Genomic DNA, 26,132 nt, shown 5'->3' with positions numbered 1-26,132 from the left:
ACTAGTAGACTGTAGATCTTTTTTTATATAAATAATTAATACAGTATAGAGCAAGAAATCAAAGCAACCTGTAACGTTCATACAAGTCCCTTCTTCCGAAGAAGGGAATTCTGGTCCTGGGAGTTCATGGCTTCATAGTTGGCTAGCTCTAGAGTAAAAGTGGCACTCCCTGATGTTACTGAGCGCAGATCCGTAGAATAGCCCTAAAAGAGATAGTAGGTAAAAGCTTTAGACTAGCAATACTTCATTGTATCATGTACTGAGATGTTTCCTCAGTTTAATATATATCCAATAGACATCACTGAAGGGCAAGATGTGCATGGTCTTTTTTTGACCTTTTTAACCCTTTAAGGACATGGCCCATTTTCGTTTTTACGTTTTCGGTTTTTCCTCCTTGTGTTTAAAAGGTCATAGCACTTGCATTTTTCCACCTAGAAACCCACATGACCCCTTATTTCTTGCGTCACTAATTGTACTTTGCAATTACAGGCTGAATTTTTGCATAAAGTACACTGCGAAACCAGAAAAAAATTCAAAGTGTGGTGAAATTGAAAAAAAAAAACGCATTTCTTTTATTTGGGGGAAATGTGTTTTTACGCCATTCGCCCTGGGGTAAAACTGACTTGTTATGCATGTTCCTCAAGTCGTTAAGATTAAAACGATATATAACATGTATAACTTATATTGTATCTGATGGCCTGTAAAAAATTCAAACCGTTGTTAACCAATATACATTCCTTAAAATCGCTCCATTCCCAGGCTTATAGCGCTTTTATCCTTTAGTCTATGGGGCTGTGCGAGGTGTCATTTTTTGCGCCATGATGTGATCTTTCTATCGGTACCTTGATTGCGCATATACGACTTTTTGATCGCTTTTTATTACATTTTTTCTGGATTTGATGCGACCAAAAATGCGCAATTTTGCACTTTGGGATTTTTTTGCGCTGACGCCGTTTACCGTACGAGATCAGGAATGTGATTAATTAATAGTTCGGGCGATTACGCACGCGGCGATACCAAACATGTTTATTTATTTATTTATTTGTTTACTTTTATTTAAAACCTGGGAAAAGGGGGGTGATTCAGACTTTTATTAGGGGAGGGGGATTTTTACTATTAACAACACGTTTTTTTTTTTTTTTTTTACACATATACTAGAAGCCCCCCTAGGGGACTTCTAGTATATACACTGTGATCTCTCATAGAGATCTCTGCAGCATAGATATGCTGCAGAGATCCATGAGATCGGCACTCGTTTGCTTTCGGCTGCTGCAGCCGGAAACAAACGTGTGCCGAGCCGAGGACGGCGCCATCTTGGACGCGTCCCCGGCCGGCATCAGTAACGGAGATCGCTCCTCCGGGACAAGGTCCCGGAGGAGCGATCTCCCCCACTAGACACCAGGGAAACGTTGCCTCCGGTAATCGGAGGCAGCTGTCAACTTTGACAGCTGCCTCCGATTAGCTAATTAGCGGGCACGGCGATCGGACCGTGCCCGCTAATAGCGGCGGTCCCGGGCTACACGCGGCACCCGGGATCGCGGCACTTTAAAGCGGGGCCGCCGCGCGGCCCCGCTTTGAAGTGCTAATGAGGACATAGGACGTACCGGTACGTCCTATGTCCTTAAGAGGTTAATCTAAAATATATTCCCTTTCATGGTGCCTGAACCATCACTGAGTAGGCTCTGGCAGCTTTTCCCCCACGATTAAAGAGAACCTGTCACCCCCCGTGCCAGAGTGACAGGCTTCCAACCCCCTGTTAGATCCCCCTATACATACCTCATCGCGCTGGGTCCCACTTCCTGAGCCGGTCGGGTGACTGAGATTTCAGCGCCCGAAGCCCGGCGCGTGTGCTCACAGGAGAGTCAGTTGCTCATAGAGAATGAACGGGGAGTCCGATGCTCCGTCATTCTCTATGGGCATCGGACTCTCCTGTGAGCGCGTGCGCCGGGCTTCGGGCGCTGAAATCTCAGTCACGCGACCGGCTCAGGAAGCGGGACCCGGTGCAATGAGGTAAGTATAGGGGGATCTAACAGGGGGTCGGGAGCCTGTCACCCAGGCACGGGGGTGTGTGTGACAGGTTTCCTTTAAGAGATTGGGTAGAGGTGCAGGAGTGAGGAGAAGCCACAAGGGGACTGCCGCAATAACTCATGGTTCAGGAAACATGAAGGTGACGACAGGCTTCAGGTAACTGAACATACAAAAATTTAGATTTACCATCAGTTCTGCCAGTGGAGCAAGGGCTAGCACAACTTTATTATCCAAGCGGTCCTGTATTTCCTGAACATTGCCTCTTCTCTGTGAAAGATCGGCCAAGACACTGCTCAGGTAATCCTCCCCCATAGTGATTTCCAATCTCATCATTGGCTCGAGAATTTGCTTTTCTGCTGCCTTTAACGCCTATGAAAAATACAGAAATGTCGTAGAAAACTACAATGCCAAGATGCTGTATATTGCTACAGAATGGGGTTATAAACAGTTGGGTTATAAAGTGCACACTTACCTTCTGCATGCAGCGCGATACACAAGCAGACACCACTGTCATTGAGGTACCAGGCAGAATATTAACTTCATGAACCATCACTCCAACATCCTGCAGGGGGGAACCGAGCAAAGGACCTGGGGGAAAATAGAACATTTCACTCTAACATTCTTGGGAAATGTGCTGCAAAAATGTTTACTGCAACATTTTACTGAAATTGCTTATGCCAACATTGAAGAAATTTTGCAAGGATTTCATAAAAAAAAAAAAAAAAAAAAGTGTCAAGACCACATCCTAAAAGGGTTTTATGACAACAGGAGGAAAATTCGCCCGCATATAACATGTTAGCCACGATGAATGCAATCACTATCACTAAAATGTAAAACTGCTTTTAATTTCTAACACATTCCCTCCATGTAATTCCCAACCTATTTGTAGATCACTTAATTTACAAAAAAAAGTCTGTCTATGGCAGTGATTTTCAACTAGTGTGCCACGACACATGGTCGGGTGTGCCGCGGGGAAAGTTCCCCAAACTGGTGCCCCTGTGAAACAGGAGAAAACAATGGGGGAGAGAAACCTGGGGATGGGGGAGAAGCAGGGGAGAGAAACATGGGGATGGGGGAGAGAAGCAGGGGGGAGAAGTATGGTGGAGAGAAGCAAACAGGCCCAGGTTTCACACTGAGTGAGTATAAATACATTTAGAATCTATATTATTAACTATATGTATAATAGGTACTGTTTTAGTGTCATTTTGTGCCATTTTGGTTGGTGGTGTGCCCCGGGATTTTTTAAGTATAAAAAGTGTGCCGCGGCTCAAAAAAGGTTGAAAATCACTGGTCTATGGTATCAGAAAGACCAGGGAATCCACATAGTAAATGAAATCAAGAAATTCCTTTCATCTCCTGCCACCCATAAGGTCTTGGACAGCTGTGCCTTGAAAAAATGCCATACTATAGCATGTATACACAGTGCTGCCTCCTAAAAACAATCTTCCCCTATCTTTTGTCAGCAGCAACATTGGCAGATTAGTGCTGAGTGTAACCCCTTCCTTGCTGAGCCGCTCTTTTTTGTTTTGCATTTTTTTTTCTTCTGAAACCTCAGGTACACAAGAGTTTGATATTTAACATAAGGTCACCCAGTGGCGGCAATAGACCAAGGCAAGACTGGTTGCTTTGGAACCTGGCCCTTCTTATGCTCACAAGACTGTGGCAGTAGATCTCTTTATAAGGCTTCTGTAAAAAGATATAATAAGGCAACAAGAGATGAATCTTTAACCATCTCACCTGTGAGGTAAGAGCTATGAATGCCATTCTCTACTGCTTCTTTATAGCTGTTCATACTAGATGAGAGATTACTGCAATATTCAATAACTGGACTGTCATCAGATAAGGGTTTTATTTCCAGCTCTACCGTCGCCTGATGTCGGGTGTCACCCATTGTTCTATCCAGGGTATCTATAATTATTAACAGAAAGAAAGGTAGGACAGAATAACCGTAATAAAAAAAATAAAGTGCTCAGCTGGTGTGGATTTACTCAGATGGACCATGATCTTCAGCAAGTCACAGTCAGATGAATGGATAAAGTAATATTACACCTTTAATTTGACTGACAAGTCAAGTAAACAGTCATCAACCTTATCAATTGCTTCATGCTTTAAAGAAGCAGTTCACAAAAAATTATTCCCCCCCGCGCTAGGGGCTGGCGCGTATACTCACCACAGGTGATCGGTGTCCCGCGGCACTGTTCAAATACAGCACGCGCTCACGTCAGCCGCTGCTGTGACTCCTCTTCTGTCAAGCGCTTCTATAGAAAATGCATTGTAAAGCGTGACTTCCGGCGTTCAATCACAGGAAACAGAAGAGGAGTCACAGCAGTGGCTGATGCGAGCGCGCGTCAGAGTTGAACGGCGCTATGGGACCAGAACGAAGCCACGCCACGGGACACCGATCACCTGCGGCGAGTATATGTGCTAGCGCCTTGCGGGGGGGCCAATAATAATTTTTTGGTGAACTGCTTCTTTAAGATTTATATTTTCCCCTCACTTGGTGCACAATAAGAGATTCTATCTTCCTGGCTTTCTAATTTCCCCCTGGAGTGCTGGCTACATGAAAAGCTGGGAGTAATAAAAAAAACACAAGACTTCACTACAAAAAAAAAAAAAAAAAAAAGTGCTGCTGCCCCCTTTAGGCTAAATGTTTTCTAGACTGTACCTGAAGCCCGAGAAGCACTGAGAATGGTTTCTCTATATGCAATCTGAAGGGGTCCCAAGTAAGTCTCCAAACCATACTCCCTCCGTATACGGTCATGTATTATCTCTATATGAAGTTCTCCCATTCCACAGAGAATTAGCTGCAATTCAGGAAAGAAACAAAATATAAAGCACATTTTAGAAATGTCATTTCAGTTTGGTGTATGCAACTCTAAAAGTGATAGAAGAAAACACTGCAATTACTTAAATTGTCCCTGTAATATTTAAAATAAGAAAACAAAACTTTTGACATGTCAAAAATTCTAATGGGTTCAGACCCCCCACCATACTCCCTGTAAAAACATTTAACTGTAAAAAAAAGTTGACACAGCTGTTCCATTTCTTAACCAGCAGTCTGTAAAATAGATGTCCAGTCTCAAATACAAAAACCTAAGTTGTTGAAGAGTTTTTGCACAGTAAAGCTAAGAGATCTGATGATAAGACCATTGAAGCACAAACATAAGTGGGCAAATTCAAGTTTCTTGGATCTGGGAAACATTCAATAAAAACGCGTACTTGTCCCGAGTCAGGGTCGGTCTTCACTTTGAGGCTTGGATCTTCTAACTGGAGACATTTTAGTGCATTTTCTAAATCTAGGTAAAAAGATAAAATGAATATATACAGTTAGGTCCATAAGTATTTGGATAGAGACATTTTTCAAATTTTTCATGGCTGCCACTGGCCCCAGCCATCACGCTACCTCGCTGTGTTTTACACATGATGTGGTATGGTTTGGATCATGAGCTGCACCCACACCCAAGTCATACTTTTTCCTTTCCATCATTCTGGTAGACATTAATCTTGTTTTATCTGTGTAAAGAATGTTCATCCAGAACGGTGCTGGCTTTTTAATTTTTTTTTTTTTTAAGCTTACGGATGGAACCAGTCTTTATTTTTGCTCTTTCGTTTTTTCCTCCTGTTTTAAAGGCCACTGTGTTTGCATATTTCCCCCTACAGACCCAAATGAGCACTAATTTTTTGCGACCCCAATTATACTTTGCAAATACAGACTTGATTTTTCTATAAAATATGCTGAAAAACCCAGAAAAAATTATATGTGCAGTGAAATTTGAAAAAAAAAGTGGAATTCCTTTTATTTTGAGGGGTTTGGTATTTACGCCGTTCGCCCTATGGTAAAACTGACATGTTATCTATGTTCCTCAAGTCAGTACGATTACAACGATATGTAACTTGCATAACTTTTATATTATTTGATGGCTTTTGAAAAATTCAAACCTTTTAAAGAAAACTAAGTATGTTTAAAAGTGCTCTATTCCCAGGCTTATAACGCTTTTATTGTTTGGTCTATGGGGCTGGGTGAGGTGTAATTTTTTGCACCACAATCTGTTCTTTTTTTCGATACCTTGTTTGTGTATATGCGACTTTTTGATCACTTTATTACATTTTTTTCTGGATTTAATGTAAACAAAAATGCACAGTTTCGCACTTTGGTGGTTTTTTGCGCTGACGCCGTTTACCGTGCGAGATCAGGAATGTAATAATTTAATAGTTTGGGCGATTACGCACGCAGCGATACCAAATATGTTTGTTTATTTATTTTTGTTTATAAAATGGGAAAAGGGGGGTGATTCAAACTTTTATTAGGGAAGGGTTTTTTTTTATTAATAAAAACACTTTTTTTCACTAACAGTAATTAGAAGCCCCCTGGGGGACTTCTATATACACAGCACTGATCTCCCATTGAGATCAATGCTGTGTATACAATAGAGCAATGATCCATCAGATCGGTGCTCTATTATACTGGTCTGCTGCAGACCACATACATGGAATGTCGAGCCGGGATCAGCGTCATTCCGACGCCGAGGCCTGGCCGGCTAATTACAACGGATCTCCCCTCCGCGATCGCATCGCGGGGGGGAGATCCCCCACTAGACACCAGGGACAGGGGGCACAGTTACTATTCAAATGCAGCTGTCAGCTTTGACAGCTGCATTTGAATAGTTAATTAGCTGTCCGCAGCGGCTAATTCCCGCGGTCCCTGGCTACACATAGCAAAGGGGACCGCGGGCTGCAGAGAGGGCTCACGCAGGAAGCCCTCTCTGCTCCCCCTTAACGGCCGCATGACGGGTAGACCAGTCATGCGTCAATAAGGGGTTAAACAAAGTCCAATCTAGCTTTCGTATTCTTGAGGCTTATGAGTGGTTACCATTGTGCAGTGAACCCTATGGGGGACATTTATTAAGTCCGACGCTTTTTACGCCGGACTTATGTCCCCACATCTCCGGCGCTACGGAGATTTATGTAGAGGCGGACTGCCTCTACATAAATCCTGTGCGCGTCGGTGTGCACAGCCGAAAACCTAAGCCACCTGAAAGGTGGAGTAGGTTTTCGGCGTATCTTTCAGTTTAAAAAAATGATGAATCGCGCGCCCCCTCTCCGCCCCCCCCCCCCCCCCCCCCCCCAGCGTATGCAGCGGAAAGTGGCGATTTGCAAATATTTTATTCGCAAAACGGACATTTGCGAATTAAATCATGCGCAAATCGGCACTTTCCGCCAAAAAAAAAAATGTACGCCCGTTGATATATGTCCCCCTATGTATTTACTTTCATGCAGACTTCTTTTTATGGAAGATTTGGATAATAATACACCTACATCCTGGAGAGTGTTGGTCACTTGGTTGGCTGTTGTGAAAGGGTTTCTCTTCACCATGGAAATTATTCTGCCATCATTCACGACTGTTGTCTTCCATGGGTGTCCAGGTCTTTTTGCATTGATCAGTCTTTTTTCTTGATGTAACAAACTGTAGATTTTGCCATTCCTAATATTGTAGCAATTTCATGGTTGGGTTTTTCTGTTTGCAGCTTAACCCCTTCGGGACCAGGCAAATTTTCGTTTTTGCGTTTTCGTTTTCTCCTCCTTGTGCTTAAAAGGCCATAGCACTTGCATTTTTCCATTTAGAAACCCACATGAGCCCTTATTTTTTGCGTCACTAATTGTACTTTGCAATGACAGGCTGAATTTTTGCATAAAGTATACTACGAAACCAGAAAAAAATTAAAAGTGTGGTGAAATTGAAAAAAAAAAACGCATTTCTTTTATTTGGGGGGAATCTGTTTTTACGCCATTCACCCTGGGGTAAAACTGACTTGTTATGCATGTTCCTCAAGTCGTTATGCATGTTCCTCAAGTCGTTATGATTAAAACGATATAAAACATGTATAACTTATATTTTATCTGATGGCCTGTAAAAAATTCAAACCCATTGTTAACAAATATACGTCACTTAAAACCGCTCCATTCCCAGGCTTATAGCGCTTTTATCCTTTGGTCTATGGGGCTGTGTAAGATGTCATTTTTTGCGCCATGATGTTTACTTTCTATCGATACCTTGATTGCGCATATACGACTTTTTGATCGCTTTTTATTACATTTTTTCTGGATTTGATGCGACCAAAAATGCGCGATTTTGCACTTTGGGATTTTTTTGCGCTGACGCCGTTTACCGTGCGAGATCAGGAATGTGATTAATAGTTTGGGCGATTACACACGCGGCGATAGCAAACATGTTTATTTATTTGTTTACTTTTATTTATAACCTGGGAAAAGGGGGGTGATTCAGACTTTTATTAGGGGAGGGATTTTTACTTATAACAATACTTTTTTTTTTTTTTTATACATATACTAGAAGCCCCCCTGGGGGACTTCTAGTATATGCACTCAGATCTCTCATTAAGATCAAAGATCAATGAGATCGGCACTCGTTTGCTTTCGGCTGCTGCAGCCGATAACAAATGAGTGCCGAGTCGGGGACGGCGCCATCTTGGACGAGTCCCTGGCCGGCATCAGACAGTGATCTCCACCACTAGACACCAGGGAACGGCTGTATCCGGTAATCGGATGCAGCTGTCATGTTTGACAGCTGCATCTGATTACTGTATTAGCGGGCACGGCGATCGGACCGTGCCTGCTAATACCGGCGGTCCCGGGCTACAAGCGGCACCCGGGACCGCCTCGGTTCAGAGCGGGGTCGCCGCGTGGCCCTGCTGTGAACGCCCACACCCGCCCGAGGACGTACAGTTACGTCCTCGTGCAGGAAAGGGTTAAGGGTATGTTCCCACTAAATAATAACTATGGCAAAATCTTCCATGTTTTCCAGGACACTCTAGGGCTGCATCCAACTTCCTCAGCCAATCAAAAACACAGTATCTCAGCAGCGCAGTTCAGATAAACATTGAGTGTGGGTGCACGCCTCACCAAACCGGACCAGGCTGGTTTCAAGTATCCAAAAAACGCAAAGGAGGCAGCACATCCAGCAGAAAACCTTGGGGTTTTATTCACACACTAGTGCACTGGTGTGTGAATAAAACCCCAAGGTTTTCTGCTGGATGTGCTGTCTCCTTTGTGTTTTTTGTCAACTTCCTCAGCCACTGCTAATCAAATGTGCACGCCTTAGGGCTGCATCCAACTTCAGCCACTAAAAATTAATTGCCTCAGGTTCGGATGGACCGGAGCATGCTAGAGTTACACACATCTCTATTAATGCCACATTCAAAATCTTGAATGAGAAATTGAGAAAACAGTAGGCTGCAGGACTGTCATGCCAAAATATGGCTGTGCATCTCTAGATTGGCAAGCAATAGGCAAGTATAACTTGCTGGTGAAGATAAATGGCTGCCCCACTTCCCCCTGCTCCATTTTTCCAGCTACCTGCTCCAGTCCAGTACATATTCACACAATACTTGCTGGGTTAACTGGAGTAACATTTCTCATGTTAGGGGAAGGGAAAAATGAGCAATTCTTGCAGATTTTTGAGTGGATTCCACATCAAAATGTGCACAGAATCCGCTCGAAATTCCGCCCATAAAAATGAGCAGTCTTGGCTCCCATTGTTTTCTAGTGTATTTCCAAGCATTAGTGTTTGCGGCACAAATTTCTGCCCGAAGAATGGACAGGTTCATTCTTTTGGCGGATTCCACTAATGGAATCCAATAGAAGTCAATGGGGCTTAAATTCTACTCGAAATTCTACTTGCATTTCGCTCAAATTCTGCCGAAGCAGAAAGGGGGAGGAATTTCAAGCAGAAATCTTTCCTCTTCAATTCCTTGCGCAATTCGCAACAATTGCTCAGTGTGCACATACCCATAGGCTATAAGGACAAGGACTTCTGGTCCATTCGCAAACTGGTTGAACTGGTTAATCACACTGGACAGCAGCAGGGGCCCATCTGCCTCTCTGGTCCGGATGTCAAGTCTCTGCTGTCTAGGACCCCAGAATTGGTAGAAATGAGCCCAAGCGCTTATCAAGCGAAGCGAATCGCTTTGTTTGATCAGAGCTCCGCTTATCAAGCCGCCGGGCTTCCCACACTGCTCTGCTCCCTGCCGCACCACTCTGGGTGCCAGGGAAAAGCTTGATCCAGCTTTTTCCAGCATCCTGGGAGGAGTGGTAGGGAGCAGAGCAGTGAGGAACGCCCGGCGGCGTGATCAGCAGAGCGCCGATCAAATTAAGTGATTCGCTTCGCTTGATGAGCACTTCAGCTCATCTCTATCTATCGGCTATATCTTCCTTCTCCTCCCGCTTTCCAAAAATAAACATGGACAAAACAGAACTAATCATCTTTCCCCCATCTCGCTCCACCCCTCCATCTAATCTGTCAATCATAATGAACGGCTACATTTTGTCTGCCAAGTCCGCTGCCTTGACGTCGCTGTTGATGCTACCCTGTTTTTTTAAACCGCACTGCAGACCTTGACCACCTTCTGCCGCCTCCACCTCAAAAAAAAATTCCAGAATCTGCTTTTCTCAACCCTGACTCCAGAAAAATGCGGTACATGCTCTCATTATCTCCCGCTTAGACTACTGTAATATCCTCTTCTGGCCTTCCATCTAACACTCCAATCTATCCCTTACTCTGAAAAAAAGGGGTAGAGGTCTGCTACACCTACTCCGTAGAAATGGGATCCACCCTCTTCGAGTGCACTACTATCCCAGCGCTAACGGGATAGAATAAATAACAAATGTATACCAGTGTAGTAGGCTCTCCAGAAGTGGGTGATATAATGCTAATATGATATTGTGTGACTAGAATGATAATTGTACGCCTAAATGACTGAATGACAATATTTAATACTTAAATTCATAAACGACAACAGTCTAGATGCATAGAAAAATTGATAAAATAAAATAAATAAACATATATATCTGATAAAAACGTCAACATGGACAATAAGATGTCTAACAAATGGTAAAATATATATATATATATAAATATAATAAGAGAGCCAAGTGATGAGTACCGCGCCGGGCCCAGCGCGGACACCCCACTTAAATAGTAACAGCAGTAGTCCCGAATCACGGTATTTTACCTAGGCTCGTATCGTTGTTGAGCCGTTATACTTGTGCTTTAGATGGATAATTCTCCTTTTAGATTGAAATCATGGGAGGGAGAATAAAATAAAAGTCAAGTAAATGGTGGTGGAATGTCCACCTCTCACCCTGTTAGTGATAACATCTACGATCAGATGCGATATTGTGGTGGCAATCCATACCCCAGTCTATACGGCCAACCTGAGAGCTGTGCGGTCGCGGTCTAATGCAGCATGATGTGCTGTCTCTGCTGCCCGACTAATCCACCTCTTCCCTCACTGGCTCCCCATTGCCAAACAAATTCATTTTAAATTGTAGACCATGAAGTACAAAGGACATCCACAACCTGTCCCCTCCGTATATCTCTGACCTAATATCCCACTACCATCTCTTATACAACCTCCAATCACCTTCTTTTTGCTCCCTCTTGTTTATACCTCACACAACAGTCTCCAAGACTTTGCCCGAGCCTCCCTCATACTCTGGAACTCCCTACCCAGACACATCCGGCTCTCACCCTCCATCAAGACCTCTCAAAGTAACCTGAAAACACATCTGTTTAAACTAAGCTACAACCTACAATATCTCTGCACCACACTTTGACTAGCTGCCCTTTTACCTTCTGCCCCCGCCCCTTCCTTACCTTGTAGATTATAAGCCCTCCCAAGCAGGGTCCTCCCTCCCTCCCTATGCACCAGTTTGCCATTTACCTTATTCATGTAATGTGTTTTGATTTTGTAATGTTTGGTTGTCACCCCTTATCGCTTCAAAAGCATTTGCATTTGGGACTAGTTATTTTTGGGCGTTTTCTTTTGTTTTGGATTACCCCTTATCGCTTGTATAGTGCTCTGGAATCAGGGAAACTGAGCAGGGCAGCAGTTTATCCCCACCAGCCTTATGCTCAGTAAAATGACATTGTAGCTGAAGTGCCTAGTTAAAGATTTACCAGGTTGTTTGGCAACAGATGGGGGTTCAATAGTACAGAAAAAGACTGGCTCTGGAATTTCCACTCCAGCTAACACAAGTTGGTCCTGTGATTTCTTGTCCTTGCTCTTCTCCCCAGCTCGACCTGCTCTGCGAGCAGCAGCTGATGCAGATGCCTTTGAGGATACAATGGTGTCTCCAGTTGCAGTCTGTGGAACACAAATAGGTAAACAAATCAGTAGGACAGTATAGGCCGGTCACTTCAATATATTGATAATAGGTAAACATAGCAGTATGACAGTATAGGCCGGTCGCCTCAATATAACGAGTACTCACTTTTTGTACATCAATGTAAATTACAGATAATAACTAAAACTGTGCATGGTCTGTTCCACCACCCTGCTTGGTCCAATAAGAATTTACATGATCCACAGCTGTAACCCAACCATTCCCTCACAGCTGGGACAGGAGGTGCTGGTTTCGCATATGACTACACACTTCCTGCCCTTCACCTCTATGCAGGTGATCTCAATATATCTACAAAAGACCACACAGTTCCAACAATGTCACCTGTCACCTTTTTCGATCCTACAGAAGGCATATAGTCACATATATATATATCACATCAGTGATAGAGTACACACTTACCTGCTTAAGTCCCACAGTTAGAGCAATATTGCCAGGGGGCAAAGAGGAGATTTCAACCTGCTGATCAGCAAATGGTAATAGCAGTCGGCTCATTCTTTCCCTGTACAAAAAGCATTAAAACAGAAAACTTGTTAAATTGGCTGTCCATCTTTATGTAAAGAAAACTTAAATACAAACTATCTTTATACCAAAGGTGTGACATGTCAGAACCTTTGATTTGTGGGGGTCTGGCTGCCAAATCCCCAGTAAGTACAAAAATAGAGGGACCGGCAAACTCAGCTGAGTGCTATGCCTGTGTTCATTTTTTTCACTTTCCCCAGAGAGTGGAGCGAGCAGTTTAAGAATTTATATAAAGTAAAAGGACTCAGCACTTAGCTAAGTGTTCCTCCTTCTTTGTTTTAGCAATTGGTGGGTATACATACCCTGATACACAGCAACAAACTACACCAGGGTGTCAGGATTCCTAGGGCTGTAACACATTTCAGCCAATATAAATCAATCGCATTTCACAACATTTTATTTTGCATACATTGTGCTATTGGATAAAAACTTAACTATCCCATACTTTACATCCCTCAAATATACAGAAAAGGGGGATTGCAAGGATCACAATACTGATGGCCTATCCTTAGACTTTGTAAATGTCATACATATAGTAGAAGCTGTGCAGGGTACTGCAGTCTTCTCCTATTCACTTGAATGTTAGAAGGCTGCAATAGCATGTCCAGCAATTTAAACTATGATTAGACTGCAGCACTAGTCTCCGTGCCATGGCCCTGTCAAACATTTGGTATTTTCAACAATTTAGTAAATGAATAATACATACGTGCAGTTTTTGTTCACATTATACACAGCTGACTGCGCCTTCATCGTTCCAGAGTAAATTCGGACAAACACCATGGGTCCACGCTGCCTGTCATGAACAACCTTGAATGCCAGAGCACATAGGTCATCCTTGTACCACGACCTATAAAAGAGAATACACTAGATATCTATGATTTTTTTATAACATCCAGTACACTTAAATTTCATAAGGGGAACTTAAAAGAGCCTGAAAGTTAAGAGGTCAGAGGGATATCAAGGATTTTATGACCTGGTCACCTATTCTAAAATCTACTTACATGAAGTCATGAGAACAGTCGTCTGGTGAGGGCAAGTACAACGTGATGGCATCTAGCAGAGGCTGAACGCCTTTATTCTTCAAAGCACTGCCACATAGCACTGGAACCACTGAGCGTGCCAGCGTAATCCTACGAATAGCCGCTTGTACCTGCAAAATACAACAATAAGAATCTAAAATCCTTCTTCAGTTTCCGCAAAAAGATTTCTCCCATTATGACCAACTCTTCATATATTGTTGCTCCCCACTGATGTGCAGGTTGGTGAAGCCATGTACACATTTTATAAAGAAGTTAGTGCCCAATTAAATAAATTATCATTAGAGATGAGCGAACCCAAGCGTGCAGCATTTGATTACCAGTGGCTGAAGAATGTAGCCCTAGGGAGTCCTGGAAAACATGGATACAGCCTATGGCCTATTGCTGTATGTTTTCCAGGTGGCCTTAGGGCTGAAAGTAGGGCTGGGCGATTAATCGAATTAATTCGATTAATCGCCCAGACAGTTAGAATCGATTTGATTTTTTGTGAAAATCGTAAATTCGATTTTCACAAAAAATCATTGCGGGCGGCGCGGTAAAGTGTCGGGTCCGGAGAGAGTTGCAGGACGGCGCGGTGAGGTGCAGGGCCGGCGGTCAGGAGAGATGTGGTACTGGCGGCTCCAGCCTCTTCACAGAGCCGCGGCTGACCTCTCCCGCCCCTTACACGTTAGTGCCGCGCTGAGCTGCGTCCCGCTCTCTTCCTGTCACACGTGCAGGTCCTGTTCTGTGGAGGAGGCGGCAGGGATCGCAGCAGAAGGAGAGAACGTCGCTGCCCGCTGTACAGCTCCAGGACCCGCAGCGACGTTCTCTCCTTCTGCTGCGATCCCTGCCGCCTCCTCCACAGAACGGGACCTGCACGTGTGACAGGAAGAGAGCGGGACGCAGCTCAGCGCGGCACTAACGTGTAAGGGGCGGGAGAGGTCAGCCGCGGCTCTGTGAAGAGGCTGGAGCCGCCGGTACCACATCTCTCCTGACTGCCGGCCCTGCACCTCACCGCGCAGTCCTGACACTTTACCACGCCTGCCTAGTCCCCCTCAGCTGCCCCATACCCCCTCAGTGTCCCCTCAGCTGCCCCATACCCCCTCAGTGTCCCCTCAGCTGCCCCCTACCCCCTCAGTGTCCCCTCAGCTGCCCCATACCCCCTCAGTGTCCCCTCAGCTGCCCCATACCCCCTCAGTGTCCCCTCAGCTGCCCCATACCCCCTCAGCTGCCCCATACCCCCTCAGCTGCCCCATACCCCCTCAGTGTCCCCTCAGCTGCCCCATACCCCTGAGTGACCCCCAGCCGGCTTCATATCCCTCAGTGACCCCCAGCCTGCCCCATACCCCTCAGTGACCCCCAGCCTGCCCCATACCCCTCAGTGACCCCCAGCCTGCCCCATACCCCTCAGTGTCCCCTCAGCTGCCCCATACCCCTCAGTGACCCCCAGCCTGCCCCATACCCCTCAGTGACCCCCAGCCTGCCCCATACCCCTCAGTGACCCCCAGCCTGCCCCATACCCCTCAGTGACCCCCAGCCTGCCCCATACCCCTCAGTGACCCTTAGCCTGCCCCATACCCCTCAGTGACCCCCAGCCTGCCTCATACCCCTCAGTGACCCCCAGCCTGCCTCATACCCCTCAGTGACCCCCAGCCTGCCCCATACCCCTCAGTGACCCTTAGCCTGCCCCATACCCCTCAGTGACCCCCAGCCTGCCTCATACCCCTCAGTGACCCCCAGCCTGCCCCATACCCCTCAGTGACCCTTAGCCTGCTTCATACCCCTCAGTGACCCCCAGCCTGCCTCATACCCCTCAGTGACCCCCAGCCTGCCCCATACCCACTCAGTGACCCCCAGTCCACCCCATACCCCCTCAGTAGTACTACTACACCCATCATCTATACCTGTACTACTACCACACTCCTCATCTTTACCTGTACTATTACACCCCTTATCCACTATACCCTCACTACTACTTCCTACCTAGATGAAGGCACAAAGAAGATCGCCTATACTATATGGGGGCACAGAGTACATAGGGCACATATTTGGGAAAACTACTTATATGGGGCACACAATGTGTTTGTCTACTACATGGGGGCACAGGAGGAGCACTGTTACACTGGGAAACAATATAGTTGTCTCAAACGTCAATAAAATCGTATCTGATGCTGCAGGGAGAAAAATGTCCTATTTATTTAGCAAAAACAAAAAAATCGAGATTTAAATCGAGAATCGTCCAAAATTTTTTAAAAATCGAGATTTTATTTTTTGGCCATATCGCCCAGCCCTAGCTGAAAGCAACTGGGATCACATGCTGCACACTTGGTTTAGAAGAAACCTGAGCATGCTTGAGGTTCGCTCAACTCTAAATGGTCATGCCAAGAAATGCTCCTGAAATTCGGCTAGTCTCAAATTGAATATGATTGGCTGTCTCTAGAACAAACCCCTCAGCATTTCTTACTTTCTTCTCTCACCCTCTTCTTGATTCTCCAAATTTACACATTTCTTTTCTCTCTCTTTTTTCTGTTTTGCTTAGAAAACACATTTTTTAAATATGGTACTTATGTGACTAAGGAATGGGGGGGGAGAGATGAGGGGTAGACTACAAGGAGCATCTAATTCTCTTAAGTGGAACTGAGCTGGCTGAACATTACAATGAGTCTGGATGTTGCACACAAGTCTATAAACTGTGGAAACATTAATGATAATAGGAGAAATAGAGAATCAAGTGGATATACTTGTACTGCACCTACTATGCATTACATCTATAGCTACTGTACCTTTTCTACAGGTATAAGATTAAAATCCTCGCTGTATTCTTCAAGCATTAGTGAAGCAAAATCATCATCTAAATCTGCAATCTGCAACGAAGGACAATATTTCCAGTATAAGAGAAACATACATACCGTACGTACATACATACATACATACATACCGAACTAACACTTACATAGGTCAGTAAGCCAGGCTTGTTTACTGTAAGATATCTAGCAGTCAGCTCAGTGTCAGGAACCTAGAGCCTGACCATTATGTTGCCTGAACCACAATATATTAGGGAAGTCCCTTTAGGTTTCTGCCTGCTCTACTGGTTGATAGATCATTTTCTATACCAATACAGAGAGAGATCTGTCTATAAACGCTGGTGGGTCAGGGAAAAACAACTTTATGTCAAACATTTGAATCTTTCCTGTACTGATGCAGCACAATGATCATGTATTGAAAAGCAAAGCACAGGCTCCTGAATACAGTACATAAGTCTCATTCTGCTATTTCTATATAGTAACTAATAGAGCCTGCACCTTACCCGCTCTTCTATGCTATAGGTGGGCCATGTTGCATTAACGCTGTGCTGCACTGCTACAAAACAAGTTTATGAAGATTGTTTAAGAATATAATAATATTGTTGTGCATGTACTATGCAGACGTTATTGTTACTTAGAGAGCAGGTGCAACAGTATGGTTGGGTCCTTTTTGAACAGATCTTTTAATACAGAGCCTAGATTAAACAGAACCTTCCTATGACCGATCCTATAATTGTTTTTCTCCGGTTCACATACTGTATATTTACTTTAAAACTTTACTTGTTCTAATAAGGAATTTCTGGCTTCTTTGGCTGAATGCCGAATGTCAGGATCCATTATGTCACTCAGAGGTTTCCGCTGATATCGTCTCCCATCATCTTCACTGGATTGTGGGCTCCAGCTGAGAGCTTCCATGGTTACTAAGTCTATCAGACCCTGGAAGGATTTTCCCTCTCCTATAGGAAGCTATACATGGAAAAAAAGGAAAGCATAAAAAGTACATGCAGATACAGTAGAAGATGATCGCATCAGTTGAAATTTATATAATGTTGGAGTATGCCTGAATTGCAGCTAATGTAAGGGAATGGGGTGAAGTTGTGACCTGAAATTCGCTGCCATTTGCAAGTTGCAACACAAACTCCATCATGCAGCAGCGCAACATCTTTGGCTTCGCAACCAACATCACAGCCAAAATTGTCATGTAGCCCCAAACAAAAGAACAGTGCACACAAGCCATTCTACAACTTCCAAGTAGTCTGCTTGCATTTGGAAGTCTGGGAACAATGTTAACTAATCTGCATTGCTGAACCATTGATAACTTGGGATGATATTGGATATTGGACACACGAAACAAAACTTTACTTTTTGTGTGACCAATGGGGATTTTTTTTTTTTTATTGTGCCACTAAAGGCTGTCAGTATAACAACCCAATCCACCATGTGCTGGAGCATGTGAAGTAATAGACTCATAACATGAAGGCCATTGACACATTTCATCATTTTACCTGTAATAATAAAGGTCTGGCTTTCAACTTCTCTTTAATGCTTTCAACGGAATATGTAAAACTAAAATAGCAACAAAGAAATAGTAAAAATTGTGTGTTCACCTATGCTGTGCAAACATACTAAAGAAGCAAGACAAACATGATTGCCATCACTCTTGCATTATACACTCACCGGCCACTTTACTAGGTACACCATGCTAGTAACGGGTTGGACCCCCTTTTGCCTTCAGAACTGCCTCAATTCTTCGTGGCATAGATACAACAAGGTGCTGGAAGCATTCCTCAGAGATTTTGGTCCATATTGACATGATGGCATCACACAGTTGCCGCAGATTTGTCGGCTGCACATCCATGATGCAAATCTCCCGTTCCACCACATCCCAAAGATGCTCTATTGGATTGAGATCTGGTGACTGTGGAGGCCATTTGAGTACAGTGAGCTCATTGTCATGTTCAAGAAACCAGTCTGAGATGATTCTAGCTTTATGACATGGCGCATTATCCTGCTGAAAGTAGCCATCAGATGTTGGGTACATTGTGGTCATAAAGGGATGGACATGGTCAGCAACAATACTCAGGTAGGCTGTGGCGTTGCAACGATGCTCAATTGGTACCAAGGGGCCCAAAGAGTGCCAAGAAAATATTCCCCACACCATGACACCACCACCACCAACCTTGAACCGTTGATACAAGGCAGGATGGATCCATGCTTTCATGTTGTTGACGCCAAATTCTGACCCTACCATCCAAATGTCGCAGCAGAAATCGAGACTCATCAGACTAGGCAACGTTTTTCCAATCTTCTACTGTCCAATTTCGATGAGCTTGTGCAAATTGTAGCCTCAGTTTCCTGTTCTTAGCTGAAAGGAGTGGCACCCAGTGTGGTCTTCTGCTGCTGTAGCCCATCTGCCTCAAAGTTCGACGTACTGTGCATTCAGAGATGCTCTTCTGCCTACCTTGGTTGTAACGGTTGGCTATTTGAGTCACTGTTGCCTTTCTATCAGCTCAAACCAGTCTGCCCATTCTCCTCTGACCTCTGGCATCAACAAGACATTTCCGCCCACAGAACTGCAGCTCACTGGATGTTTTTTCTTTTTCGGACCATTCTCTGTAAACCCTAGAGATGGTTGTGCGTCAAAATCCCAGTAGATCAGCAGTTTCTGAAATGCTCAGACCAGCCCTTCTGGCACCAACAACCATGCCACGTTCAAAGGCACTCAAATCACCTTTTTTCCCCATACTGATGCTCGGTTTGAACTGCAGGAGATTGTCTTGACCATGTCTACATGCCTAAATGCACTGAGTTGCCGCCATGTGATTGGCTGATTAGAAATTAAGTGGTAACGTGCAGTTGGACAGGTGTACCTAATTAAGTGGCCGGTGAGTGTGTATATATATGTTTACCTCCACTCTTCAGATTATTACACTATACAGAAATCACAAAGATGTATTCCCATTTTCAAACCTTATGGACAGGGAATAACAAGCTGATCAGTGGAGGTCCCCCTGCCAGGGCTCCATTTATTCTCTACGGGGCTTCCATACATTGCCAAAGACTGAGCTTCAGCATTCCCATGATAGGTGGTGGTTAGTGTTGAGTGAACTTGCCAAACTATTTGGGTTCAGCAACCTTCTGCAAACTAGAAGACTCGGCATTTGACTCCTGACAGCTGTAGACACTGGATACCATAGGCTTTATCCATGCTTTCAAGTACTCCCTAGAGCGGCATTCGACTTCTCCAGCCTCCTGAAGGCAAATGCAGAGAGTTTTGGGTTTGGAGAACGTTGCCGAACCTAAATAGTTTGGCAAATTCGCTCAACAGGTCTCAGACCCCCACTGATCATCTTGCTAACCCATCCTGTGGATAGGGGATTACTTCTGGAGATAGGAATACCCCTTTAAAGACACCAAGTTATCCCCATAATATAACATGAAATACCTGGCTCCAGTCTTGTCCATCTTGTTCAAAAAACACATTCGTGGTACGGAATGCTTATCTGCTTGTCTCCACACGGTCATGGTCTGAGCCTTAGGAGGGAAAAAGATCTTTTTATTCCCCAATACACTGTGCTCCCCAATCATGATATAGGCCTGGGGGTAAAATTTTGATATTAGGGGAATGCCACGTTCATGCTACTATAAAGGATATGCAGAGTAACTCTCCTCTAGAAGGAACAGAGCTTGCTCTCTGGTGCCACCTATTGCATGTAACATCTTTATAAGTTAATGCTTGACCCCTTTAAGCCATGACTGGGAATAGCTTAGAAAATTGATGATGCTTCTAATTTCCAGATGTGGCACCATAGAATTTAAGTTAGGGACCCACTTGAAATCAGCCATGAAGTGGCAAGTGGGTTAATACGGTTTGATCAAAATGTATACTAACTACCTGATTTTAGTGGTTCATTTTGCTTAGAAGCAGTAGAGCAATGTATAACATGTGAATAGTTTTGATATGGCAGGATGTGACTGTTCAGACTACTACTGATTATTAGACAGACCTAGGAGAAGCGCTCGGCTAAGAACTCACTCCTCAGCTTGCTGCAGGACATATGTTCTATGCACTTATAGAGGAGACCATCTCCAGCAAAAAGATAGAAAAGGCAGCGAGACCTCAACTGATAAAGAAAAACTTTTGACATGTCCTAGGGGCATGTCAAAAGTTTTAAAGTTTTAAAGTACGCATTTAAGTGATTTCCTGTTCACCTAGCTGACATCAATGATATTGTTCCACATTATTAGAGAATATATTTACACCCAGATGAGAAAACTGTCCACATGTAATACCTCCACACCAGCTGAAGCATCAAACACAGCGACTGCTCCATCCAGCACCCGCAATGAGCGCTCCACCTCTACTGTGAAATCCACATGTCCTGTAAAGAGACATAAAACATTATTCAGAGGATGACAGAAGTCATGTTTCTAGTATATTATTCAACAGAAGCAACTCAGAGACAACCTGGAGTGTCTATCAGGTTGATCCTGTGTCCATTCCAGTCAAATGTGACAGCGGCTGACTGAATGGTGATCCCACGTTCCCTTTCCTGCACCATAAAATCAGTCACTGTGTCCCCATCGTCAACATCTGTTTGAAAGGAATATAATTTAATTGTTCAACGATGAGGAAGCAAATTTGTACATGTAGATACAAAGAGACAGGCAGGTATAGAGAGATGCAGAGAATGCATCATCATATATTGTCAGACAATATACAGCGCATTTCTCTTACCACCGAGGGCGCGGGTATAACCGGAATAATACAACATCCTCTCTGTGGTTGTGGTTTTTCCAGCATCAATGTGAGCCATGATCCCTATGTTTCTGATCCTGCAGTAAATCAATATAGGAGAAAATGTATGGGGGGAAAAAAAAAAAAGTATGAAAATCAAACACAAGAAACTGCAGCAACTGAAGAGGCTTGTTCCCCTAATTTTCCCCCAACACAGAAGCAGTGATTTGCTAGATGATTAATGGCTCCTGCAACACACCAACTTTCATTCATCCACATTATTCCAGGAAGGATACATGGTCTTCCCCTTCTTCTATTACCCGCTGTATATTCCATGAGGTTTTTAACTAGCGTCTATGCAATCACACCTTTATGTATACTTTGTTAGAGCGCAGCAAGGCAGTAGTGTGTGCTTTTCTTACTTAGATATTGGAGGGGTGATGATGCTCCGCAAAGATTTGACATCACCTGGAAAACAGCGGCAGAAGAAATGACTATGGCCTCAGCTATTTGTGCAGTACATGCAATAAAAATATTCATTTAGGGTTTCACACGTACCGGATCCGCAGCGGATTTCACGCTGCGAGTTTGCAGCGAAATCCGCTGCAGATCCTGGTAGTGTGAAGTAAATGGGTCACATACCCACTCCTTTAACCCCCCACATCCCGCAGCATACATTACCTGCTCGGCTGCATATGAGGCTCCCAGCTCCCCTTGCTCCTCATCAGCCAATCAGAGCACTGCAGCACTGATTGGCTGATGGGGAGCAAGGGCAGCCGGGAGTCTCACACAGCCGTGGCACCGAACAGGTGCAGTGGAATGAAAATTCGTCTGCGGGTATGTAACATATTCACTTCACACTAGCAGGATCCGCAGCGGATTTCCCTGCAAACTCTCAGCGTGAAATCCGCTGTAGATCCAGTATGTGTGAAGCTACCCTTAAGAAAAAAAGAAAGCAAACATGAATGTACGGCTCTGTTCACAACTCTTTTTTAGTTTTATGTTGAAGGTATATGATGAAAGGATCTCTTGAGATGCAAGAAGACTGCAACACTTCTCACTCTAAAAGGCATACAGCGGGTTATGTTGTTCATTGTAAAAAGATTTTATTATCTGGTATATCCTATATCATGGTGTCTCTCTGCATAGAAAAGCATAATAAACCATACTTTCCTATACAGTGGAAAAAGGTATGACCATGCATAACAGCTCAGTGTATACCAAAAAGAGACTCTTGGCAGACAAGGAAGCATGGGGCCTATAGACAGATCAGAAGCATATATCCAGTAATACCCCCAAGCATATACCTCCAATGTGTATAAAAGCTAAGGAGGCATTTACTAAGGAGTCTAATGTGTGTGACTATTCTAATGTGGAAAAGTTGCAGTCTTACTAAATAGGTCTAAGTAAAAAGTCGCAAACAAATTCACCTTGTACTGAGTAGACATAGGCCTACAACAGTTTTTGCAACTTTTTAAAAAGTAAATGATAAATCGGGCGGAAATCCTGGATTATGTGAATTTTGGGGTAAATACTCTAAACAAGCAGATTAAAAAAAGTTGCCTGTCAAATACTGGTTCATAAATAGAACTTAGACCAAAAAATGGGTAAAAAAATCCAATTATTCACCTAAAAATAGGCACAAAGCCCTTGATAATTTCCCCCTAAATGTAAAAAGAGCCTTAGCATAAAAAGTGTAATATACAATGTTGACAACTGCAGACTGTGGAGCAACTGTTGGAAAGCTAAAGGTTGTTGTATTAAATACTGGGGTTGGGAGGTGGATGTGCTCAAGGTTACGTAGCAGCACAGTTTGCACCATATAATAATATAGCCTCACACTTATTCAAAGTACTAAACACCGTCATGGTTTCTAGCAAACTATTGTCTTACCCACATTTTAGGCTTTTACTTCCGAGCTGCTGTTAATCAGGCAATGGACTGAACTCACTGTATAACCTAAGAGCAGCACTGAGATGTTCCATGGGGTTTAGGACAAGCATGTGGCTGTCATGTCCTGGATGATAACAATAGTAGCATAGCTGATAGCATGGCTGCAGTTCTAACCATCACTGGAATGTTACAAATTTTGCTATTGATCCCACACTTCTAGTGATTCAGACTTCTATTAAAGGGAATCTAATGCTAGCACAAACTTGCCACAGACACATTGATTGCTAACAATGTTTCTCTTTCCATGCAGTAGATCTCATATATTCAGCATTTAGCCCTGTCCAGCCAGCCAAGCTGCAAATATAAGGTATCAGATGGCGGCAGCAGCGGCTGCTCATATATGGAGTATATCAGGTGCGGGAGATGCACACTGATTTTCTAAGATTGCTGCATTAAAAGACAATTGATGTTTTTCGGATTATTCCCAAACAGTTCATCAGCCATTTTACATAGATTCCCTGGGCAATAACAGATGTGCTGACATACCTGCTGGCATGCTGTAGTTCCTGGAATGGCCATTATGATGTGCTGGTCTACTGCACTGTAAGCGTTGTCTTCTACAGCACCGAACACACTGCAGGTAACAGAGATACAAATCACTCCATCAATAGCAGAAAACTGCTGAATACTGTTACATTGTACACCAGGCTACTGCCAGCCACCCTACCAATACCGAGTGCATCTGTGTGTAATATGACTGGACAACATCTCCCCCATTCAGAAAGATAGATAGAAGGGTGTCGGTAGAAGAACACCACCTGCTCCATCTAGCCTGCCCTTATGTTTTTGCCTTTTTATTTAGCTTAGGATAAGTATATATGTTCATCCTGTTTACATTCACTTACTGTAGATTTACCGACCACATTTGCTGAAAGTTTGTTCCAAGCATCTACTACTCTTTTTGCATTTTTTCATAGTAGTCATCAATAAGGCTTCTTTTCCACGGGTCAAATGGCTGTATATTAAAGGGGGTTATCCTGAGAGCTAAAAAAGGTAGTATACCTCGCCAATATACCTTCGAAGATGAGAAAGGGGGGTGCATGTCAGAAACCCTTTATGCGGGCAAAACTATACCTGTATGCAATGTTCAATAGCTGCCCAATGTGGCTGCATTACCCAGCTATTAAACATCATATGTGAGCGTGGTTACACCCTTCTGACATGTCCCTGCAGTGCAGTGTCAGGAGGCAGAACGGGTAGAGGCTTTTCTGCTCCCCGATTAGCCCATTTACTATGTTCAATCATTCAGCGCTCATTAAAAGGACTCATGAAAACGGCCACATGAATAAAAGCTGGATCATTGGGGCAACTGTACATGTACATCATTGTCAGTAGTACCATTACCACCCCCCACCCCCCTCCAACACACACAGGTCTTTTACGTTCTCATTGGGGCCACAATATGTAAAATAGAATAAAAAAGTATAATAAATATTATATATATATTCAAATTATAAGGTCTGGTTGCGAAGGGTAGTGAAAGCAGGTAAATTATTATTTTTCTTAAGGAGCTGCAGTGTTTTACGGTTAGTCGCATGGAGATGTTATAACGAAGCCTGTCCCTGATTTATGCTGACTGTTGTTCGGGCAGCATGGAACTGATAACAGGTGAACTGGTGAAAATCTTTTTTTTTTTCAAATCAACTGGTATCAGAAAGTTATACACATTTGTACATTGTTTCTATTTAAAAATCACAAGTGTTCCAGTACTTATCAGCTGCTGTATGCCCGGCAGGAGGTGGTGTATTCTTTCCAGTCTGACACAATGCTCTCTGCTGCCACCTCTGTCCATGTCAGGAACTGTCTGGAGCAGTAGCAAATCCCCATAGAAAACCTCTCCTGCTCTGGACAGTTCCTGACTGGGACAGAGGTGTCATCATACAATACTTCCTGCAGGACATACAGAAGCTGATAAGTATGGGACGACTTGAGATTTTTAAATAGATGTAATTTACAGTTCTATATAAACTTTCTGACACCAGCTGATTTGAAAAAAAAAATAACATTTCACTGGAGTACCCCTTTAAGATTACAGTGCAATAGCTTACCTCACACCAGGCCACTTACCTCTGGGTACATAGACGACTTTCCAAGCACAGACTTCCACACTGCTAACATCCTTCCTTCTCTGTTTTACATATACAGCAGAATAACCTGGAAAACACATCTTCTATTTAATGTTACAGAGTTCATCAGCTGTGGAAACAAAGAGCACACTGAGGATATGTGCCGGGGACCTCCAGGCCAATGCAGCAAACCTAGCCACAGACCTAGGGATCTGATGGCAGTGTGTGAGCCCATAGAGCTCTATGGAAGGTGCAGTAACAGTCTGTAGCTGTTCTGGCAATGGTCCCAGCAGCCACACCATAATAATATAAGGAACTGAGCAGAATTACCAACAGTAGTGTATATTATCCCTACATTCTGCATCAGTTCAGACTTTAAGGACATGTCCACTCTTACTGAGCTATGTTGTAGATTCTGTAACTAATGCTATTAGGATTGTGACACATTGTACCGACCTACAAGCCCTCACGTCTCACCTGTCAGTGTAGCGGCGCCGTGCAGCTTACACACCATGTGACCTCCATGCCCTGCACATCTTTTACCCACGTGATGACAGGACTGGAATGCGCAATGACGTCATTACGCAACCATAACACGTTTGACTTTCTTCCCAGCATTCCACTGGAGGACTGTACTAATAGCGCGTTATGATTGAGAAGCGTTAAATATCCTCCTCTTCGTCCTATACCGAGCTCATATTATAGCCTCCATATTCTTGTTCGATATAGATAGAATATCAGTGTCATTCTAGTGATCGCAGTGGAGATTGTCGTTGCTGTTGATGTTGGTATTGACCGGAAGTGACGT

General features: G+C 43.8%; 1 protein-coding gene across 2 annotated transcripts; it reads right to left on the bottom strand.

Annotated features, from left to right (window-relative positions):
- Positions 1-7: 7 nt before the first annotated feature.
- On the bottom strand, positions 8-26,132 carry GFM2 (GTP dependent ribosome recycling factor mitochondrial 2). 2 transcript variants are annotated; one of them, XM_069962796.1, is made up of 21 exons: positions 25,802-26,132; positions 25,326-25,454; positions 23,745-23,832; positions 21,728-21,773; positions 21,306-21,403; positions 21,036-21,161; positions 20,861-20,949; positions 20,013-20,101; positions 18,073-18,133; positions 17,348-17,533; positions 16,547-16,627; positions 13,749-13,897; positions 13,454-13,594; positions 12,628-12,727; positions 12,002-12,188; positions 5,248-5,324; positions 4,694-4,832; positions 3,766-3,936; positions 2,501-2,616; positions 2,215-2,397; positions 8-203 (listed from the first exon to the last, which is right to left on the bottom strand). In XM_069962796.1, the coding sequence occupies exons 2-21, from the start codon at positions 25,374-25,376 to the stop codon at positions 78-80; spliced, it is 2,304 nt and encodes a 767-aa protein (XP_069818897.1). In that variant the 5' UTR covers positions 25,377-25,454; positions 25,802-26,132; the 3' UTR covers positions 8-77. The 2 variants fall into 2 exon arrangements, with proteins under 2 accessions (XP_069818897.1, XP_069818896.1); XM_069962795.1 differs by having other exon boundaries at positions 25,326-25,412.

This window comes from Dendropsophus ebraccatus, chromosome 3 (genome assembly GCF_027789765.1).
Source record: "Dendropsophus ebraccatus isolate aDenEbr1 chromosome 3, aDenEbr1.pat, whole genome shotgun sequence".
In the NCBI taxonomy this organism is placed as follows: domain Eukaryota; kingdom Metazoa; phylum Chordata; class Amphibia; order Anura; family Hylidae; genus Dendropsophus; species Dendropsophus ebraccatus.
The sequence above is the reverse complement of the archived record's forward strand: the minus strand, read 5'-3'. Positions and strand labels throughout refer to the sequence as shown.